The 20,047-nt window shown below is 42.7% G+C and overlaps 1 protein-coding gene across 5 annotated transcripts in view; it reads right to left on the bottom strand.

Annotated features, from left to right (window-relative positions):
• The window catches only part of ect2 (epithelial cell transforming 2), a 237,404-nt gene that overhangs the window by 125,727 nt on the left and 91,630 nt on the right, over positions 1 to 20,047 (bottom strand). For all 5 annotated transcript variants that reach the window (XM_061684632.1, XM_061684633.1, XM_061684635.1 and 2 more), the window contains exon 13: positions 18,640 to 18,773. In XM_061684632.1, coding sequence (XP_061540616.1) covers positions 18,640 to 18,773 — 134 coding nt within the window. The remainder of the gene's footprint in view (positions 1 to 18,639; positions 18,774 to 20,047) is intronic.

Raw genomic sequence — 20,047 nt, 5'->3', positions numbered from 1 at the left:
GATTTTCAAACCTTTTGGGTCTGTATCTTGAACCCTGCACACACAGGGGGTCTTCTGATGACTGGAAGCCCAGGTGTCTGGGGTAACTGTTAATTAATTTAAGTTGAGAAGTCAGGATTTCTGGTCTCTGCTTTTGATGAGCTCTTTCAGACTGGCTGGTAATTCATTTAACGTCCGTGTGAGATAAACCAGGCATCCCCGTGACAGTCTGTCTCAGTGGGGGAGCAGTGACAGGGATGCCGCCCCGCCCGAGATCGGGAGTCATGGTGCCATCTGGCGAGAGCACATCCGTGACAGCGGTAATATTGATACAATGACAATTGTGCAAATGATGCCGAGAGTTGTCAAGTGAACTGTAATGCAGTAAGAGTGATACAATGGTCATAACTCTAAAGTGGTCAGCAAACAGATTCTCCAGCCCAGCAATGTCACTCTCTGCTCCAGGCTTCATTCTTTAAAGCTCATCCGGCTTGTCTCTAAGGACTATTCTCTTACCCCAGCTTTCTTGTTCTGCAGCCCTCCCCTGGTCATCCAGGTAGCTCTGGTTATACTGTCTTGCTCCAGAGAGATAGTTGTTTTGTAATATGCACATGAGTGTAGAAGAAGGGTTACATAATCTTATAGTATGTATGGTTCAGCTTTAGGATGGGGACCTGTTGAAGAGAATCACTTTTGGGATAGAAAGAGGATCATGTGTACTATTCTTCACAACCTTAAAAGATGGAGTCTTCCGATATGGTAGCTCTCTCTTGAAGACCAGCTCTATATAGGCTTTCACGTGGGGCCAATAATGCAAAGCAGGGTCGGATAGATTTACAATTTCCAGGTAGCAGCGCCGTTGAAAATGTAGCTACTGTGGGTCGAAGACAAAGGAGAGGAGGAAAGTGTGTCCAGAGGAAGTATGAGTCTACATGTGCTTTGTGGACAGAGAGGAAGCATTTGAGCATGTAAACTGAAGAGTCCTGGGGTGTGCTCAGGGAGGATAAGGTAACGCTGCCAGAGTTTGGTATGCACTGCCACACATTCATTAAAAGTGAGGGTGGGATTCAGCCAAAGCAGCCCTTCGTCACATTCTGTTCATTACCTTTATGGACAGAATTTCTAGGCACACCCGAGAAGTTGATAAAGTCCAGTTCAATGATCCCAGTATTGCGTCTTGCTTGTTCCATATGTGGTTCTGTTGGCTTCATCAAGCTGAGATCTTCATGTCTCATAGTAAATGTATGCAGCGGAGTGGGGATGAGAATTAGCATCTCCAAATCTTAGGCCATGTTCTTCAGCTGGCAAAGGGTTGCGTGCCCTCTCCAGGTGGGGGATAAGATACTACTCCACGTGGCGGAATTCAAGTGTCTTTCATTGTCAAACAACAGGCAGATCGGTGCTTGCTCCAGACTCTGTATCGTTCTGTCGTGTCAAAGAGGGGCTTAGCCAAAAGGTGTTGAAGAAGAAGAATCACCTCTATTGTCATGAACATGCATGCATGCACACAAAATTTGTTCTCTGTATTTTACCCATCACAGTGAACACATACACGTTAGTGGAACACACTTGAGCAGGGGGCAGCTGAAGCGCCCGGGGAGAATTTCGGGTTATCAGTGTCTTGCTCAAGGACACCACAGCCGTGAGTCCGGGGGATGTTGGCGGATGGTCTAGTCGGGGTCTTGAACCTAAGTCCCCCAGTGCCAGGCGATGAGCTCCCATCATTCTATCTGGGGAGGGTGTTTATTCGTTCCGGTGCACACTGACTACTTGAAAGACAGCATCTCTTAGAGCAGAGGCACTATTTGAGAGAAGGTGTGTGTTATGTATTTTGTAATGCAAAGCAAAGCAAATTTATTGATACAGCGCATTTCATACACAAGTTAACTCAATGTGCTTTACATGATTAAAAGCAATTAAAACAATGAAAAAAACAGCGTATAAATATTTAAAACAGAGAATATTTTTTTTTATAAAAATACAATTAAAACAGCGTACAGTGCAAGAAATATCATTTAAAAGTGGCAATGCTCTAAAAAGCATGGGAAAATGAAGAGTTTTTAACCTGGACTTAAAAACATGCACACTTGGGGCTGACGTCACTTCTGTTGGCAACTTATTCCATTTGTGTGCAGCATAATAGGTAAATGCTGCTTCGCCATGTTTGCTTTGCACTCTGTGCTCCACTATTTGACCTGGGTCTGTCGATATCAGAGCTGGGTTTATATTCCATAGCTATGATAGTCAAAATTAAAGTTCAGAAGAATTTGACCCAAGGGTAGCATATACAGGCTGAACAGGAGGGGTCCAAGAACTGACCTTTGAGGGACCCCATAGGTCATTGCCATTTGATGAGATTGAACACTTCCAATGGTTACAAAATAACTCCTTTCCTCCAGGTAGGACATGAACCATTTAATGACTGTTCCATTTAGTCCTACCCACGTTTACAACCTGTTCAGCAGTATATTATTTTCTACCATATCAAAAGCCACACTGAGGTCCAACAAGACCAGAATTGACACCTTTCCCGAGTTAGGATTCAACCTTATTTAGAAGAGCAGATTCTGTACTGTGATGAGTTCGGAACCCTGATTGAAATTTGTCAAAAAGTCTATTTCAGTTCAAGAAATAGCTGAGTTGATTAAAAATAACTTTCTCAACAATCTCAGCCATGAAAGGGAGATTTGAGATTGGGTCTATAGCTAGCTAACATGGAAGCGTCCAGCGTTCTATTTTTTAGCAGAGGCTTAATGGCAGCTACTTTAAGAGCTTTAGGAAACTCGCCTGACTGAAGTGAGCAATTGATTACTTGCTGCAAATCAGCAAGCACAGACTTTGTAGTAGCTTTAAAAAAGTCAGATGGTATTGAGAGAAAGACAGCTCGTTGATGGTTTGAGCTGCTGAACCATTTTCTTTACAGTTTTTACGTCAATTATCAAATTCTGACATGGTAAGAGAGTTTTTCCTGGGTGGCTTCAGATGTAGTATAATTTTATCATTTTGCTGATTTGTTCTAGTATTTAACCTGATGTATTGTATTTTTTCACTAAAATAAGCAAATTCATTGCATTTATCTACTGTTAGGAGTTCTGGAGCTATCGAATTCGGGGAGGTTGTGAGCTTGTCAACCACAGCAAACAGAGTGCGAGTATTGTTGAAGTTCTTACTGACGGTTTGAGAAAAGTGTTGCTGTCCAGCCCTAACTAACTCTTGGTTAAAATTACAAAGACTGTCTGTAGAGGTCATAGTCAATTTGGAGTTCAGTTTTTTTGTAATAATGTATACTACAGCCTGCGCACCCTATCAGTTTCACATCCACAAAAAAAGTATTTAAAAAAAGACAAAGTTAGATAACCCTTAACCTAAGCATGTACATCCCTGACAGGAAGTTGACAGTGGTCAGCAGTATTTAGCAGCTAACAATCAGAGCGGTTACACTACAAACATTGACATGGCGGGGAACAAAGCCAAAACCTACGATTTTCACCCTGAGTGGAAGATTTTTTCGTCTTTGTTTATGCTCATTGAAAGCCTGAAAGAAAGTTTTTTTTTTGTTTGTTTAATCTGCAAGGCAACAGTGGTGGTGGCAAAGGAAGGGAATTTGGAGCGGCATTTTAAAACTCCGAAGATAAGGTAAGGTCGCAACTATTGCTTCCTAACGCGTCAGTCACATCCTTGCTAAATACAAGAAGCCACTCAAAGATGGCGATATTGTGAAGGAAGCCTTTCGAGGCAGCAGAAAGCGTTTTTGATGACTTAAAATAAAACTGAGATTTGAACGCAGTTAAAGTAGTGAAATTCTCCCGCAATACCACTACAAAGCAATGTGAGGGAATGGCTGTGGGTTTGGAGGAGCAACTGAGGATGGATATTGACACGAGTGCTTTTCCCTCCAATTTGTCGAATAGAATGATATGGTGGATGTTAGGGCTTCACGATTTGTTTAATCAAACAAATCGTGCGCAATAGTCACTAGGGGTGTCCCAATCCGATCTTTGAGATTGGAAATCGACCAGTTGTCAACAAAAAACAAAGTTCGGATCGGACTGGATGTAAAATCTTTTTATGGTGAACATTTTACCACTCTGATAAAAGCAGTCCATTCTATGATCCACTCCAGCCCTTCCAGTAGCCCCCGTATGGCGTGCAGAGCCCACGTGATCACAACAACAGGTTGCTAAGGTGCTAACATAGGAGCAAGAAGTAAGAGTGAATGTTGCTTGCTTAAAGTTTTTTATAGACACTCCAGCTGAAGTTCACTGTATAACAAAATAATTACACCTACTGAATGTTCAAACACATCACAGCCTTCGTTTCAGGTCTCAAAAATCACTAGCTTAAAGCTAACACACAATAATTAAAAAAAAAAAAACATTGACGAGCTAAAGCAAATTAGCATCAAATTCAATGCACTTACACTGGTATGGAAAGTATTCAGACCCCCTTAAATATTTCACTCTTTGTTATATTGTAGGCATTTGCTAAATTCATTTAAGTAAATTTTTCCTCATTAATGTACACACAGCACCCTATATTTAAAGAAAAAACAATTGTTGAAATTTGTACAGATTTATTTAAAAAGAAAAACTGAAATATCAGACCCTTTGCTGTGCTGTCAGCAGTAGTGCTGTGCTGTCAGCAGTATCAGGTGCTGTCCATTTCTTCTGATCATCCTTGAGATGGTTCTACACCTTCATTGGAGTCCAGTTGTGTTTGATTATACTGATTGGACTTGATTAGGAAAGGCACACACCTGTCTATAAGACCATACACCTCACAGTGCATGTCAGAGTAAATGAGAATCATGAGGTCAAAGGAACTGGCTAAAGAGTTCAGAGACATAATTGTGGCAAGGCACAGATCTGGTTACCAAAACATTTCTGCTGCACTTAAGGTTCCTAAGAGCACAGTGGCCTCCATAATCCTTAAATGGAAGACGTTTGAGACGACCAGAACCCTTCCTAGAGCTGGCCGCCCGGCCAAACTGAGCAATCGGGGGAGAAGAGCCTTGGTGAGAGAGGTGAAGAAGAACCCAAAGATCACTGTGGCTGAGCTCCAAAGATGCAGTCGGGAGATGGGAGAAAGTTCTAGAAAGTCAACTATCACAACAGCCCTCCAACAGTCGGGGCTTTATGGCAGAGTGGCCCGACGGAAGCCTTTCCTCAGTGCAAGACACATGAAAACCCGCTTGGAGTTTTCTATAAAACACCTGAAGGATTCCAAGATGGTGAGAAATAAGATTCTCTGGTCTGATGAGACCAAGATAGAACTTTTTAGCCTTAATTCTAAGCGGTATGTGTGGAGAAAACCAGGCAATGCTCATCACCTGTCCAATACAGTCCCAACAGTGAAGCATGGTGGTGGCAGCATCATGCTATGCTTTTTTTTTTTCTGCTGCAGGGAAATGACGACTGGTTGCAATCGAAGGAAAGATAAATGCGGCCAAGTCCAGGGATATCCTGGACGAACACCTTCTCCAGAGTGCCTAAGACCTCAGACTGGGCCGAAGTTTCACCTTCCAACAAGACAATGACCCTAAGCACACAGCGAAAATAACAAAGGAGTGGCTTCAGAACAACTCAGTTCTTCTACGGCCCAGCCAAAGCCCTGACTTATATGCACTGGGGCGCCCCAAGGTTGTGTCCTTTCTCCGCTGCTCTTCTCTCTCTTCACGAACGACTGCACCTCAGCGAACCCGACTGTCAAGCTCCTGAAGTTTGCAGATGACACCACTGTCATCGGCCTCATCAAGGACGGTGACGAGTCTGCATATCGACAGGAAGCGGAGCGGCTGGAGCTGTGGTGCGGCCGACACAACCTGGAGCTGAACACGCTCAAGACTGTAGAGATGATCGTGGACTTTAGGAGGCATCCTTTGCCACAGCTGCTCCTCACGTTGTCCAGCTGCCTTGTGTCAACCGTCGAGACCTTCAAGTTCCTGGGAATTACATTCTCTCAGGACCTGAAGTGGGCGACCAACATCAACTCCGTCCTCAAAAAGGCCCAGCAGAGGATGTACTTCCTGCGGCTTCTGAGAAACCACGGCCTGCCACCGGAGCTGCTGAGACAGTTCTACACAGCGGTCATCGAATCAGTCCTGTGTTCTTCCATCACAGTCTGGTTTGTTGCTGCTACAAAAAAGGACAACCGATCAACGCGCTACCGATCAACGCAAACTAGAACTAGTAGACATTCCAACAGCTTCTTCCCTCTTGCGATCAACTTCTTAAACACCTAACCTATAATTCCATTACAACAAGCTGGAGATTTTTTGACTTGAGTTCGTTGTCACATTTCTGTGGGGCCAATTATGTATTACTCGTGCACTCGCTGTAGTTGTCTCGCCATGCTGCACTATTTGCATATACTGGCCACTCATGCCAGAGTAGCATCTGCTCCATTTGCACACTGATTGAGGAGTATCTGTAACATTTGCACAACCAACATTGTCCCAGATGATCGCACTACTCGTCACTTTAAACCGCATACACTCCTTGAAGTCTCAGCGCCCTTTGCACAATGGTCATTGCACCGGACTATTGCAATATTAGTCATTCGAACTGCTCTAAGTGCTAGAGGACTCTGCATCTTTTTGCACAATTGTTTTTTGTCAATGTCTTTATGTCTCCAAAGTGTTCTGTAAATTGACTCTCTGTTGTACTAGAGCGGCTCCAACTACCGGAGACAAATTCCTTGTGTGTTTTGGACATCCTTGGCAAATAAAGATGATTCTGATTCTGATTGAACATCTCTGGAGAGACCTGAAAATGGCTTTCCACCAATGTTCACCATCCAACCTGACAGAACTGGAGAGGATCTACTCGGAGGAATGTCAGAGGATCCCCAAATCCAGGTGTGAAAAACGTGTTGCATCATTCCCAAAAAGACTTATGGATGTTTTAGCGCAAAAGGGTGCTTCTAATAAATACTGAGCTAAGGGTCTGAATACTTATGGGCTGTGTGATATTTCAGTTTTTCTTTTTTAATAAATCTGCTTTTTTCTGTCAATATGGGGTGCTGTGTATACATTAATGAGGACAAAAATGACTAAATTATTTTAGCAAATGGCTGCAATATAACAAAGAGTGAAAAGTTTAAGGGGGTCCGAATACTTTCCATACCCACTGTACTGTATATCTCAAAATAATGAATACTGGTACACAAACACTGTATTAACACATACAAACAGGCAATATAACAATACCCTCTGCCATATGTTCTTCAAACTGTGAAAAACGAGTTATAATAATATAAAATCGTGACTTATACTTTCTTTATTTACTCTAAGTGTGCATCTCATTGCATGCACCACACTGTCTTCTCAGAGGTCAAGAAGGACACAGCAGTTACTTTATGTAAATAATGTTAATAATAAATGGGTCAGTTTTTCCTCATACCTACTCTTATTAATTATGGTTCTCCGAGGAAAATCAGTTCATCAAGCCTTTTCGAAGATTCCATAAAACAAAATAAGTACATTTTGTATGATTATTGCTGAATTCGGATCGGACTGATGTTGGTATCGGCCAAAACAAGGCTGAAATATCAGTATCAGATTCAAAGTAAAATAAGTTGGATTGGACATCCCTAATAGTCACATCAGGGTCTGCTGCGATGCTGGTGTACCGTAATATACAGTGAATCAACTGTAATATTACAAGTGACCAGGAGACGGAACTGTTTGGACATGCTTATAAGATTAGCACCCATGTTACAGTGGGTAGTAACGCGCTACATTTACTCCGTTACATTTACTCAAGTAACATTTTCAATACATTGTACTTGTCAGAGTAGTATGAAAACATGAAACCTTTTACTTTTACTTAAGTATTTATGTTAAGAAGAAGCAAAATGTTTACTTCACTTCAATGATCGATATGCTCACTACATTTAGTCATCCATTATTGCAGGCGCAATCTATTTTTAGACTTCATCTACGACTTCCGCATAGGGCACCGATGCGCCAATCGAAGGTGATCACTAGTGTCATTTGACTCCAATTCGTCAATCAGACGGAACAAGCAGTCACATGACCAAACACAAAGCCTTCGGGGGTAATCAAAGTGATTCATTTTGGGGGGAGAAAAAAACAGCAGTGCAAGTGTGAACTTTACAGACTCTGAAAAGCAACAACTTTATGCTGCAGTGTAGTTTTGCGTCTGCCCGAACCTGGATATTTCACCCCACTTCTAACTTGAGAAAACACCTTGCGGTCAGTTGCAGATGTTTCTATTAGTGCTTTGGCAATGCATCTGGCAACATAAGCCTATTTTATGGTCAAAAGTCACTGCAAAACATGCTTCTTGGGGATACATGCCATGCTGTAATATCTCTCTCTCTCGCACATGCACACTATATCAATATCAGCAAGCACTCAGTCATTTAAGTGAATTCAGCAAATATTTCTGTAGGGGCCAATGCAAGTGCTGTTGGTTTTTGGGTACTTAAAAAGTGAAATGGTGGCAGGTGTGTGTAGACTCACATATAATCAAAGCTAGATGGCGCTGAACCGTGTGGTCGCCTTGGTTACATGGTCTAGCATCCTATCTATGTTTTTGTGTTTTTCATTCTTCTTTGGAGACATTACGCGGATGACTTACACAAGGGAAGACTTGCTAAACATTAGGGAGTCTACCCCGGACTTTCTTTCACCAACTTTCACAAATCCATTCAGTTTTTTCTCTGAGTTACTCACCGGCGGGCGGCCGCGGTCTATGCCGCATGGAAGCGAAGGCGATGCCACAGAGGGAAGCAAGCCGGAGTGCAGGTCAAGCTCCATAAGAGAGGATTCCGAATCCCACTCCCGTTGATTCACCTTGCAAATCTACGGTCCCTACCCAACAAAATGGACGAGCTTCATCGTCTTACAAAGACCAGTAAAGACTTCGGACATTCTGCCGCCCTGTGCTTCACTGAGACATGGCTTAGGCTATGTGAACGCAAGTTCTGAAAAAATTGTTTACCGCTAACGACTCTCAGTCAGTCTAACGTGGATTACAATCGCTAGCGACCATCCCCCCAACCAGAGAACAATAAAGGACAAGCTGACGACGTGAACACCTTCTACTACAGATTTGAAAAAGGACACATCCACACCCCACACTCACCCAGCCCAACCACTGACCACACCTTTGACTCGCTCTTCTTTTGAACAAAGAGGCAGGCACAGACTTTGTGTCACCATCCTGCCTGAAAGTGTACACGGACCAGCTCGCTCCAGTCTTCACAGTGATCTTCAATTGATCTCTGGAACTGTGTGAAGTACCATCCTGTTTCAAGCGCTCCACCATCATCCGAGTCTCCAAAAAACCTGCAATCTCGGTTCTGAATGACTACAGGCCCGACGCCAAGACATCTGTGGTCATGAAGTCCCTTGAATGCCTCGTGGTGGACCAAATTAAGAGTATCACAGGTCTCCTGCTGGACCCCCTGCAGTTTGCCCACTGAGCAAACAGGTCTGTGGATAATGCAGTCAACATGAGACTCCATCCTAGAAACACCTCAACGGCGCGGGGACCTACGTGAGGATCCTGTTCGTGGACTTCAGCTGTGTGTTCAACACCATCATCCCTGAACTCGTTTCATCCAAGCTTCTCCAGCTCAGCGTCTCGCCTGCCATCTGCGAGTGGATTTACTGCTTCCTGACGGGCAGGACACAGCAGGTGAGGCTGGGGGACACCACCAGCACTTGTGGCGCCCCAAGGATGTGTCTTCTCACCGCTGCTCTTCTCTCTCTACACAGACTGCACTTCAACGCAACCAGCTGTCAAACTCATGAAGTTTGCAGACGACACCACAGTCATAGGCATCATCAAAGACGGTGACGAGTCTGCATATCGACAGGAAGTGGAGCGGGTGGAGCTGTGATGCAGCAGACAAACCTGGAGCTGTATATGCTCAAGACTGGAGAGATGATCGTGGCCTTCAGGAGGCATCCTTCACAACAGCTGCCCCTCACGCTGTCCAGCTGCCCTATGTCAACTATCGAAACCAAGTTCCTGGGAATTAGTCTCTCAGTACCTTATGTGGGAGACCAACATCAACTCCATCCTCAGAAAGGCCGAGCAGAGGATGTGCTATACTTCCTGCGGCTTCTGAGGAGGCACGGCCTGCCACAGGAGTTGTTGAGGCAGTTGTACACAGCAGTCATCGAATCAGTCCTGTGTTCATCTATCACAGTCTGTTTTGGTGCTGCCACAAAAAAGGACAAACTCCAACTGCAACGGACAATCAAAACTCCTGAAAAAGATTTCGGTACCCCCTACCCATCCTTGAACACTTGCACGCTGCCACAGCTAAGACAAGAGCATGCAAAATCCTCTTGGACCCTCCCCATTCTGGTCACCACCTCTTCCAGCTCCTTCCCTCAGGTAGGAGTTATCGAACAATGCAAATTAAAACTAGCAGACATTCCGACAGCTTCATTCCTCTTGCCATTAATTTCTTAAACAGTTACCTTACAATTCCTTTGTAATATGCTGCCAATTTCGTCTTGAGATTGTTGTCACATCTCTGTCTGGCCAATTACACATGATTTGTGCACTCACTGTAATAGTCTCATCACTCTGCAGTGTTTGCATATCTGTTGTTGACCAATACTGGCTACTCATGTGCTTGAGAAGTATCTGCACCATTACCACAATTAACACTGTTCCAGATTATCGCACTACTAGTCACTTCAAAATGCTTAAATTTCTTTAAGACTCTGTACCATTTGCACAATGGTCACTGTACCAGATTATTGATCTATTAGTCATTTCAAAATATTCTAAATTGCTAGAGTACCTGCATCATTTGCAAAATTCTAAAAACAATTTTAAAAAAAGACTGTCTCGGCATTACCACTTACCGGTAACCTTTTATTGCTCTGTGACTCTCCATACTGTGCTTTTATGTTTTAATGTTTTTATGTCTCAAAAGTATTTTCAGTCAAATTGCTGTCTGTCATACTAGAACGGATCCAACTACCGGAGACAAATTCCTTGTGTGGTTTTGACAGAGGTTGCCCAGTCATTTGGTTTGGGGTTAGAAAGAAGAGAAGAACACTTCCGCGACTTGAAAGCAGACACGCAATGTGTTTCATTGTGGTCTCTAAACGAATCACCGATAGTGAAGAGCGGGACCCTCCGTCTGATTGCTGTGTGCCTCTGTGTGCGCGTGCGTGCGTTTCAAACGCGGGCGCTCGCATACACGAAGTTTCTGACGGCGAGCCGGAAGCCGCTTTTACAGAAAATTGAGCAGCATAAATGGAGTTGTTTCCAAAGCCTAACGCCACCGCAACTACGTGGAAACCTTTTGGACTCAAGGCAGATGAACGTGGCCATCCCGCTAACACCAACGTGCCGGTATGTCGAATTTGTCTGACGTCACAACAAAGACAAACAAAACGTCAAAGTGACAAAATATATTTTAAACACAACCATCCCACCCAATTTCTTCAGCTGGGAAAAAAAAAACATGGTTAGACATTTCCCATCAGCTTGTAATTATGGAACCCTTTGCCCAACAATGCAAATACAAATGTGAATATGGCACACGTATGCTCACATTATATTCAGTATAGCCTTACTATTTGTAAGAGATGCAGCTATTGAACATGTTGACAAAGCAGCGTTTAAAAAGTAGTACAAATCTGGAATAAAAACAGATTGCTTTGATCTACTTGTGTTGTTATTAATGTTGCTACTTGGACTTTCTTAACCAACTGGAAACTTGATTGGCAGTATATTGCCTATTAAGGCATTAATGACTGTTTATACCTCTGTGCCAAATATAAATATTTAAGTGCAATTTCTGTTAACAGAGACTGAGGTCTGTTTTATTGATATTTTTAACAAAGATATTTTATTTATTGTTCTACAATACAATGTCAATGTTCATTATTCTTAGAGTTAAAATTAAAAGTGAATTGTTCTTAAAAAGGACGTACTTGAATTATTATGCTCGAATATCATTATGTCAGTGGCATAAAAAACATCAATACTATCATTTGGCGTGATCCATCCATCCATCCATCCATTTTCTGAGCCGCTTCTCCTCACTCGGGTCGCGGCCGTGCTGGAGCCTATCCCAGCTGTCATCGGGCAGGAGGCAGGGTACACCCTGAACTGGTTGCCAGCCCATCCCAGGGCACATAGAAACAAACAACCATTCGCACTCACAGTCATGCCTACGGGCAATTTGGAGTCTCCAATTAATGCATGTTTTTGGGATGTGGGAGGAAACCGGAGTGCCCGGAGAAAACCCACGCAGGCACGGGGTGAACATGCAAACTCCACACAGGCGGGGCCGGGGATTGAACCCCAGTCCTCAGAACTGTGAGGCAGACGCTCTAACCAGTCGTTCACCGTGCCGCCCATTTGGCGTGATCGTTTCTGGATAAAATATATCGTCCTAAAATATTTGCTATCATGACAGGCCTAAAGACAGAACATACTGAGAGAAAAAGAGCAATGGATAACAGAAAAATATTGCACAAACAGTATAAAAAATAGAGTAACATGTAATACAAATCTGCAATATACACTAGCGGGACCGCAAAGCAAGAACAGTGATAATAGCAGAGGATTTCTGTAGCTTTATTCCTTACTGATAAGTTGCAGGGACTGCAAAAGTCCGGGGTAGACTCCCTAATGTTTAGCATTGTTCCCGGGTTGGGACTCATTATTTCCATCACGTGCATCCCGGACTCAGTCTCAAGTGTAAAAATATCTATGTAACAGTACAAATTTGGCTATTCTACCCACCTCTGATTATAACGCTTCAAACAACATACAGAGCAAACCAGAGTTTTGTATACTTATCCCCTTGAATAATAACTATGAATGGAGACATGAAGAAAAAAATGTCCACCTGTTTCATTTCCTATTCCGCTCTTCAGAATGAAACTAGGCAGGCACGGGGCAGCTGCGTGAGTGCGCGAGGTGTGTTCAGGGACATTGCGTACATGGAAGTGAATGTGTTCTTTCGTAATACAGTACATAATTGTAAAAATGGATTACTCGGAAAATGTTTAGTTTGAGAATGGTTTCGTTAAAACACTACGATCACGCTGTGATAATATGGAATTTGTTTTGTAATATAAGAATAGATAAATTACTTTGTTAATATCGTCGGCCAGAGCTGCAACGAATGAAAAGTTATCAGTGTCCTTTCACCATCGTTCCTGTTATACGGTGTTGCGTGTTTTTGTTTGCACATTAAGGACAAATGACCTGTACTGTTTTAATTCCATCCATCCATCCATTTTCTTAACCGCTTCTCCTCACGCGGGTCGCGGGCTGCTGGAGCCTATCCCAGCTATCTTCGGGCAGGAGGTGGGGTACATCTGAACCGGTCGCCAGCCAATCGCAGGGCACATAGAAACAATCATTCGCGATCAGATTCATACCTACGGGCAATTTAGAGTTTCCAATTAACCTACCATGCATGTTTTTGGGATGTGGGAGGAAACCGGAGTGCCCAGAGAAAACCCACCCAGGCACGGGGACAACATGCAAACTCCACACAGGCGGGGTCCGGGATTTGAACCCCGGTCCCCAGAACTGTGAGGCAGAGGCTGAATTAATTCCCCATTTTAAAAAAAACAATTAAGCAACAAGTTTTTCCTCATGATTTTGAAGTTGTTGGGTGAAAGCTGCAGCTGCCTATGAACGTTTTGGACCATGAACTTAGTTCGAAATTTTGAACTATGAACTGAACTAGTTCATTTTTGGAACGATGAACTAGTTCGCATAGAAAATTAACTTTATCCTGTATTATTTCACATCGCAGGTTTAAAAAAATAAAATCTAATCGCAATGTCATTTTGTTTCCAATATCGTGCAGCCCTAGTGGATATGGCACAATTGTGTGTTTTCATCAGGATGGTTTTTGAAGACGTGAGTGTCAAGGAAGAGCTACTCACTGTTTTGGCCTTAAGAGGACACACCAGAAGTGAGGTTACTTTTAATGCTTTCATGGGATTTGTTAGCAAGACAAAATTGCCACTCTTCAAGCTGATCTCCATCACAACTGATGGGGTGCCTGCTTTGATTGGTCACACCAGTGGGTTCATTGCACTGTGATTGTGTAATTCACCAGTGTAGTGACTATGGCCAGGTTGTCATGGCAACCCCAAGAACTGATAAACTGTTGCATTCCTGCCTCCTGAACCTCAACCAGCCAGATTGCTTTCACAAGACACAGGAAACCTGGTTTATATCATCTGGAGCCATAAAACGTCCTCAAGACTTGCACAGCTGATTGGGAGAGGAAGTGATTGATGATTGTTGAACAATGGAACACGATCACACCCAGTGGTGGTTAGAGACACTGCCTGCGGACAATGACGAAGTTGGTTCCACATTTATGATAAACAGAACAAACATTGTGGAATGTACTTAATGTATACCGTGATGCCTGTGTGATTGTGTTTTTACAGGTTGCCTTCCGAATTTGCTTCATCTGAATGTGCCATTGTGTTTGATATCAACCTGTAAAAACTGATTTTGCCAAGAACACTAGTTTAGCGCCTCCGTGAAAGTTATAACAATCGTTTGTTATTATGTTTCTTTCCTAAGCGTGGGCGAGTACAAAGTTGGGAGTATTTTAAATTCTAGAATTTTTTTTTTTAACCCATTTTTAAGGGCAAAATTGTAGACTAGATTCAAGTCGATGGGTGTGGTTTTCTCCACTTCCCCCGTCTGTTTGACACACCCCCTGGGTATTTAACCCTGTGGCATCCACCTTTTTCTCTCTTGTCCTCTTGGATCTCTGTTCCTTGTGGCTGACATCCTCAACTATGGGGTGGCTTAGGCCAGCCCCTTCCCTCAACTTTCCTTTTGTTCGAACCACGCAGTTCAGGCCAACGCAAAACCTGGCATGGCGACTCGGCTTCCTGGCCTCTACTTCTCCACCACCAGGCAATCAGAGAAGCTGCTGCTAAAAGGACAAGTTATGCTTACAGGCAAGCGTGCGCTCTCTGATTTACAAGCGGGTCCGTGAAAAAGGCAGGAAGAGAAACGGTCGCATTCTCCCACAGAATGCGTTAAGAACAACTTATTTTTATCCTATTTCCGCCCGTCTTGTTTTCTTTTTTTTCATCCTTTGTCCTCGTCTGAAGCTGCCTCTTTCCCTCCTGAGATGCTCTGAGACCCAGGATCAACTGCTCTACGGTCATGAGCAGAGCATGACAATCGTTGTCAGAATGTACAAAATTAGTGCCTACTAATTTTGAAGTAAAAAGTATTTTTTTAGTAAAATGTCTCTGCATTGTTTCCCTGTTGGTTTCCCTTTTAGATTTAAATGTTCTATAAAATTCCACTTTCTGTTGTGTTTTGTGTGTGTTTGAGTATAACCAGAAAACTGCTGTAATCGAGAACTCATTTCATAAATGTAGCAGCCTTCTAGAAAAAGAGAATGATAGAAGTTTTGTCACTTTTCCTAAAGTTTACACACATAAAAATAGACGTGATACCCCTTTACAAGACAAAGATAGTTTGATTGTAACGTTAAACGTAATTCGTAGTAAACGCAAGCATTCGCTTCCGATGTATTCTTTTCCAAAATTAATTACGTTTTCATCCAAAATTTACGCAACACCAGCAAGCGTTGTGTGCAAAGATTTTAAATATGAAAGAAAGTGATGGATATTGCGATGAAGATTGCGTATTCAGGCCAGGAGTCTAAAGGAGACTTTTCCGTGCTCACTTGGAGGTGAATGATGCTGAGCACAGAGACCTGCTGCTTCACACGGATGTTGGTGGCTTAGCAGAGGTACATTCTTGGCCAGATTTGCAGAGCTGTTGCCTGAAATCAAGGACTTCCTGAAACTTTCAAAACATGGATTACCATACAAAGCAAGAGGACCCCCAGTGGCTTTCATATTTATCTTTCCCCACTGATCTCACTGGCAAGCTCAATGACTTCAATTTAGAGCTGCAGGGTAAGAGTAAAGATGTAGGAAACATGATGAGTTCAGTGAGCACATTTAAAAGCAAGCTACAGCTTATGTCAAGCAGGCTGCAGCATGGTAACCTGCGCAACGTCCTTCACATGCAAGCAGAACTACAACATCAAGGTAAAGGTGTGACACAGCTTGACAGTCCACGTGATGAGGAGCATGTTCAGAGCATCTCAGAGTATGAGAGGCGTATTACTGACTTTACATCCATCGAGCCTGTCGCCAGCTATTTGTGTTTATTTCCTTTTTTCAACCTCAGAGATCTACCTGTCTTGTATCTGATTTATTTTTCGGTTTGGTTTCACTGTGACACTAAACAGTTTAAGGGGTATAGAGAACAATGAATTTTAACTTCAACCACTACCTTAAACAAACCTCCTTTAGATTACTGTCGTCAGCACAATCTCCCTGCTGTCGTCAGCACGATCTCCCTGCTTGCTTGCTTCTACCGCCGCTTTTGTATGTCACCCTATGTTCCTCCCACTTCTGAAAGAAAGTGTCAAAGCAGAGGGCGTCTGACGCTCAGCATCGCGTCATTGGATAGAAAAGTGTTCTTTTCAGGAGCGTTGGTGAGGTCAAAAAGCTCCTCCAATGGGAGCGGGGCTGGCGGAGTTGTACTGAAAACTGCAAGGGGAAATGGAGGAAGGCATAACTGCGGTGTCCCACTATCCCAAACTTTGTGCCACTAGAAAAATAATATGCCGAGACGTCTCTGGGGAGGCTTTCAAACTCACTTTCAAAGCTCCCTGCTCAGCCTGAAATACACCTCGAAGCACTCTTCGTGGAACTAGAAAGCTCACGAACGAGTTTGAACTCTGATTTGCCGCCGTGACATTAGTATGAGATATACCAAATCCCTTTTCTTTGCTGTGACATCACCACTTCCTCTTCAAAATAAGCAAAGTTAGGGTTTTCTTTTCCAACAATGACATATTGCAGAGTTGCGATACACTCAGCCTCTGACTTTCTTCTAGGCTGTTCCGTCACTACTTCCAAATATGGGATGCCAACACCCCCGTTGCTGTCATGGTCGTCGTCCTTTCACACTCACTGAGCAAGTGCAGTCTGGAAAGGCCTTTAATGTTAGCTCACTAGAGCCCACCCATTCTTTGGTCAAAACTACAAGAGACAACACATACATACATACATACATACATACATTTTACGTACAGCTTATCCTCACAGAGATGACACAATCGTTGACATTTTACTAACGTCTTAAAGCAAACCAAACAACATAATCATCTTGTTTTTTTCCTCCTTTTGTAGTGATTTCAAGTAGCAAGCCATTTTTTAATCTGTGAGGCTGGCCGGTTGATTTGGGAGATCGAGCAACAAGGCAGGCGGCCGGGGTTGTCATCGCCATGCTTTTGCACACAAAATATTCTCAACTCCAGTATTTAAAAGAGGGTTTTGCACTTTTGTTTGTGGAAGGCTAACAAATATAATACTGAGGAACATTGAACCGTATTATTGTACTTCGGGAGCATGCCGTTGCCTTGACTGCCAGATAGTGTTTACAAAATCTAACCCTGACAGCATGGCGTCGGCCCCGGAAGTAGTTGTGGTAGAAATATTTTGCGGGAAGTCCGCTCAGTCCATGAGCCCACTAGCAGCTAATGACACAGCCGTCAAACTCTGTCAGCTCACTGTGTGATTCGTGCACCAGCTCACCACAACAATGACAATTGATCAAGTCCGGAAAATGTATCCTGTCCATTTTATTGATCGAACGATAAGTCGAGAGTAATTATCGTGACCTTTCTCCTAATCATGTCAACCAACTACCGATCTTTAGAGTAATTATCGTGACCGTTCTCCTAATCATGTCAACCAACTCCTGAGTTGGTTGACATGAAAGTCCCCACTTTCAGTTTTAAGTTCTGTGCTTTCCACTTCTTTTTCTGCCTAAGACCCCGCAGTAGCTGAATGTCCACCGACTCGCTGTCAGTTAACACTGCCATCTGTTAAAGCCGATTGTCCTTTATACTACATGGTGACTAGTGGCAAGTTGAGGCAAGTGGCTTTCATAAGCCATGAGGAATTTCCAAATCTGTTAATTATGTGCCATAGACTAATGGCTTGACAAAAAACTGTTACTGTACCAAAAATAGCACATTCCAGACTCCAGAGACGTGTGTCATATTCCTCTTTAAGTTAATAACACCGCAGCCATGTGCACTCTCTCTGCGTAGAGCTCAATGCCACAATAGATAAGAACTCCTGCCATCATAGCCGCCATGTCAATGCATTTCCTGTAAATGTCACCACATTCAACATGGCCGCCACATGTCAATGCATTGCCAAGAAATGTCGCCACATTCAACATCGCTTCCACATAGGCACTCTAATCGGATAGTATATCTGTGACCCGGAAATACATGTGTCCCAGTCTCTGCCTATATTACGCCACAGCGCCAGTAAACAACAGTAGCCAAATCTGGAAGTAACAGACTTTGTCAACGCGGGTTTAACTGACAACTGGAAACTATTTTTGGACACGTATACTGTCCAGACCATCTGTTACTTCAGATAGCCATTAAATCGGGGTCCGTGAAACCAAGGTCCCACTGTATATACAAAACTAAAATATTTTATATGAAACTTTGTCCCATGTATAAACAATTTTGGGTTTAATAATACATGTATAACGGTGACAAAACAAGTATTTAAAGCTACAAATTGTGTTGTTTGAAGAAAAAAAAATATGCTACCTGGAGTACAGTGTTCAAAATGTCTACGTAGTTGCTTTCAGTTTGAAAGAGCTCCTTGGAAACTTGCCACCGGGCTGATTTCTTGGGCAGGACTGCACTCTTTGATGGCTTTGAACTCTCCGGAAGAGGACAAGCTGTTAATAGAACAAAGCAATATATCCATTATAAAGGCATTGTGAAAATATGACTGAAATCAAAAGAGAATCTATGCATATCATTGAATTTTCAAAAAACATGCTGCTGTACAACCATCATTCAAACAAACAAAAAGTTAATTGCAACCTCTCCTTTCTCAAGAACTACAGGCGGACCTAAAAACTCCCAATCACCTGGAAAAATACTCGCGACAGCCATGGTAATTTCGCACAAGATTCAACAAAAAGCATTCCAGCCACATAAGCAGAACCCTTGACATTTTTTTGGTAGTAAGCAAAGCAAAGCATATTTATTTATATAGTGAATTTCATCCACAAGGTAACTCAATGTGCTTTGCATGATTAAAAGCATTTAAAAAAGAAAAAAAAAACAGCTTATAAACATTTTAAGCAAAGAGGAAAAAATAAAAGTACAATTAAAAGAGCGTACAGTGCAAGAAATATTTAAAAGTGGAAATGCTCTAAAAAGCATGAGAAAAAGGAAGAGTTTTTAACCTGGACTTAAAAGCATTCACACTTAGGGCTGATGTCACTTCTGTTGGCAACTTATTTCATTTGTGTAATAGCTAAATGCTGCTTCACCATGTTTGCTTTGGACTCTGTGCTCCACTATTTGACCTGAGTCTGTCGATCTCAAAGCCCTACTGGGTTTATATTCCATTAGCATTGCATTCAAATATTCTGGACTTAAACCGTTTCGTGATTTACAGACCAGTAGCAGAACTTTAAAATCTATTCTAAAGCTGACTGGAAGCCAGTGTAAAGACTTTAGAATTGGAGTAATATGCTCTGACCACTTTGTTCTGGTCAGAACCCAAGCTGCAGCATTTTAACGCTCATTTTGGGGAGTCCAGTACGAAGAACATTACGATAGTCAAGTCTAGTTGCGATAAAAGCATGAATGAGCTTCTCCTGGTCTGATTGACAAATGCAAGCCTTCACTCTGGATATATTCTTCACATGGTAGAAGGCAGTTTTAGGAATTGATTTGATATGAATGTTGAAAGTCAGGTCGGAATCTATCAAAACACCAAGGTTTCGGACTTGGTCTTTGGTTTTTAAAGAGAGTGACTCCAGGTATTTAATAACAGCAATCCTCTTTCTTTACTGCCAAAAACAATTATCTCAGTTTTGTTGTGATTTAATTGAAGAAAAGTTTGGCTCATCCACATCTGTTTTAGACAGTGACACATCACCTCAATTGAACTGTAGTCATCTGGAGACACTGCTAGATATAACTGCGTCATCTGCAT

Source organism: Phycodurus eques, chromosome 8 (assembly GCF_024500275.1).
Source record: "Phycodurus eques isolate BA_2022a chromosome 8, UOR_Pequ_1.1, whole genome shotgun sequence".
NCBI classification, from domain to species: domain Eukaryota; kingdom Metazoa; phylum Chordata; class Actinopteri; order Syngnathiformes; family Syngnathidae; genus Phycodurus; species Phycodurus eques.
This window is presented reverse-complemented; position numbering and strand designations above follow the sequence as displayed.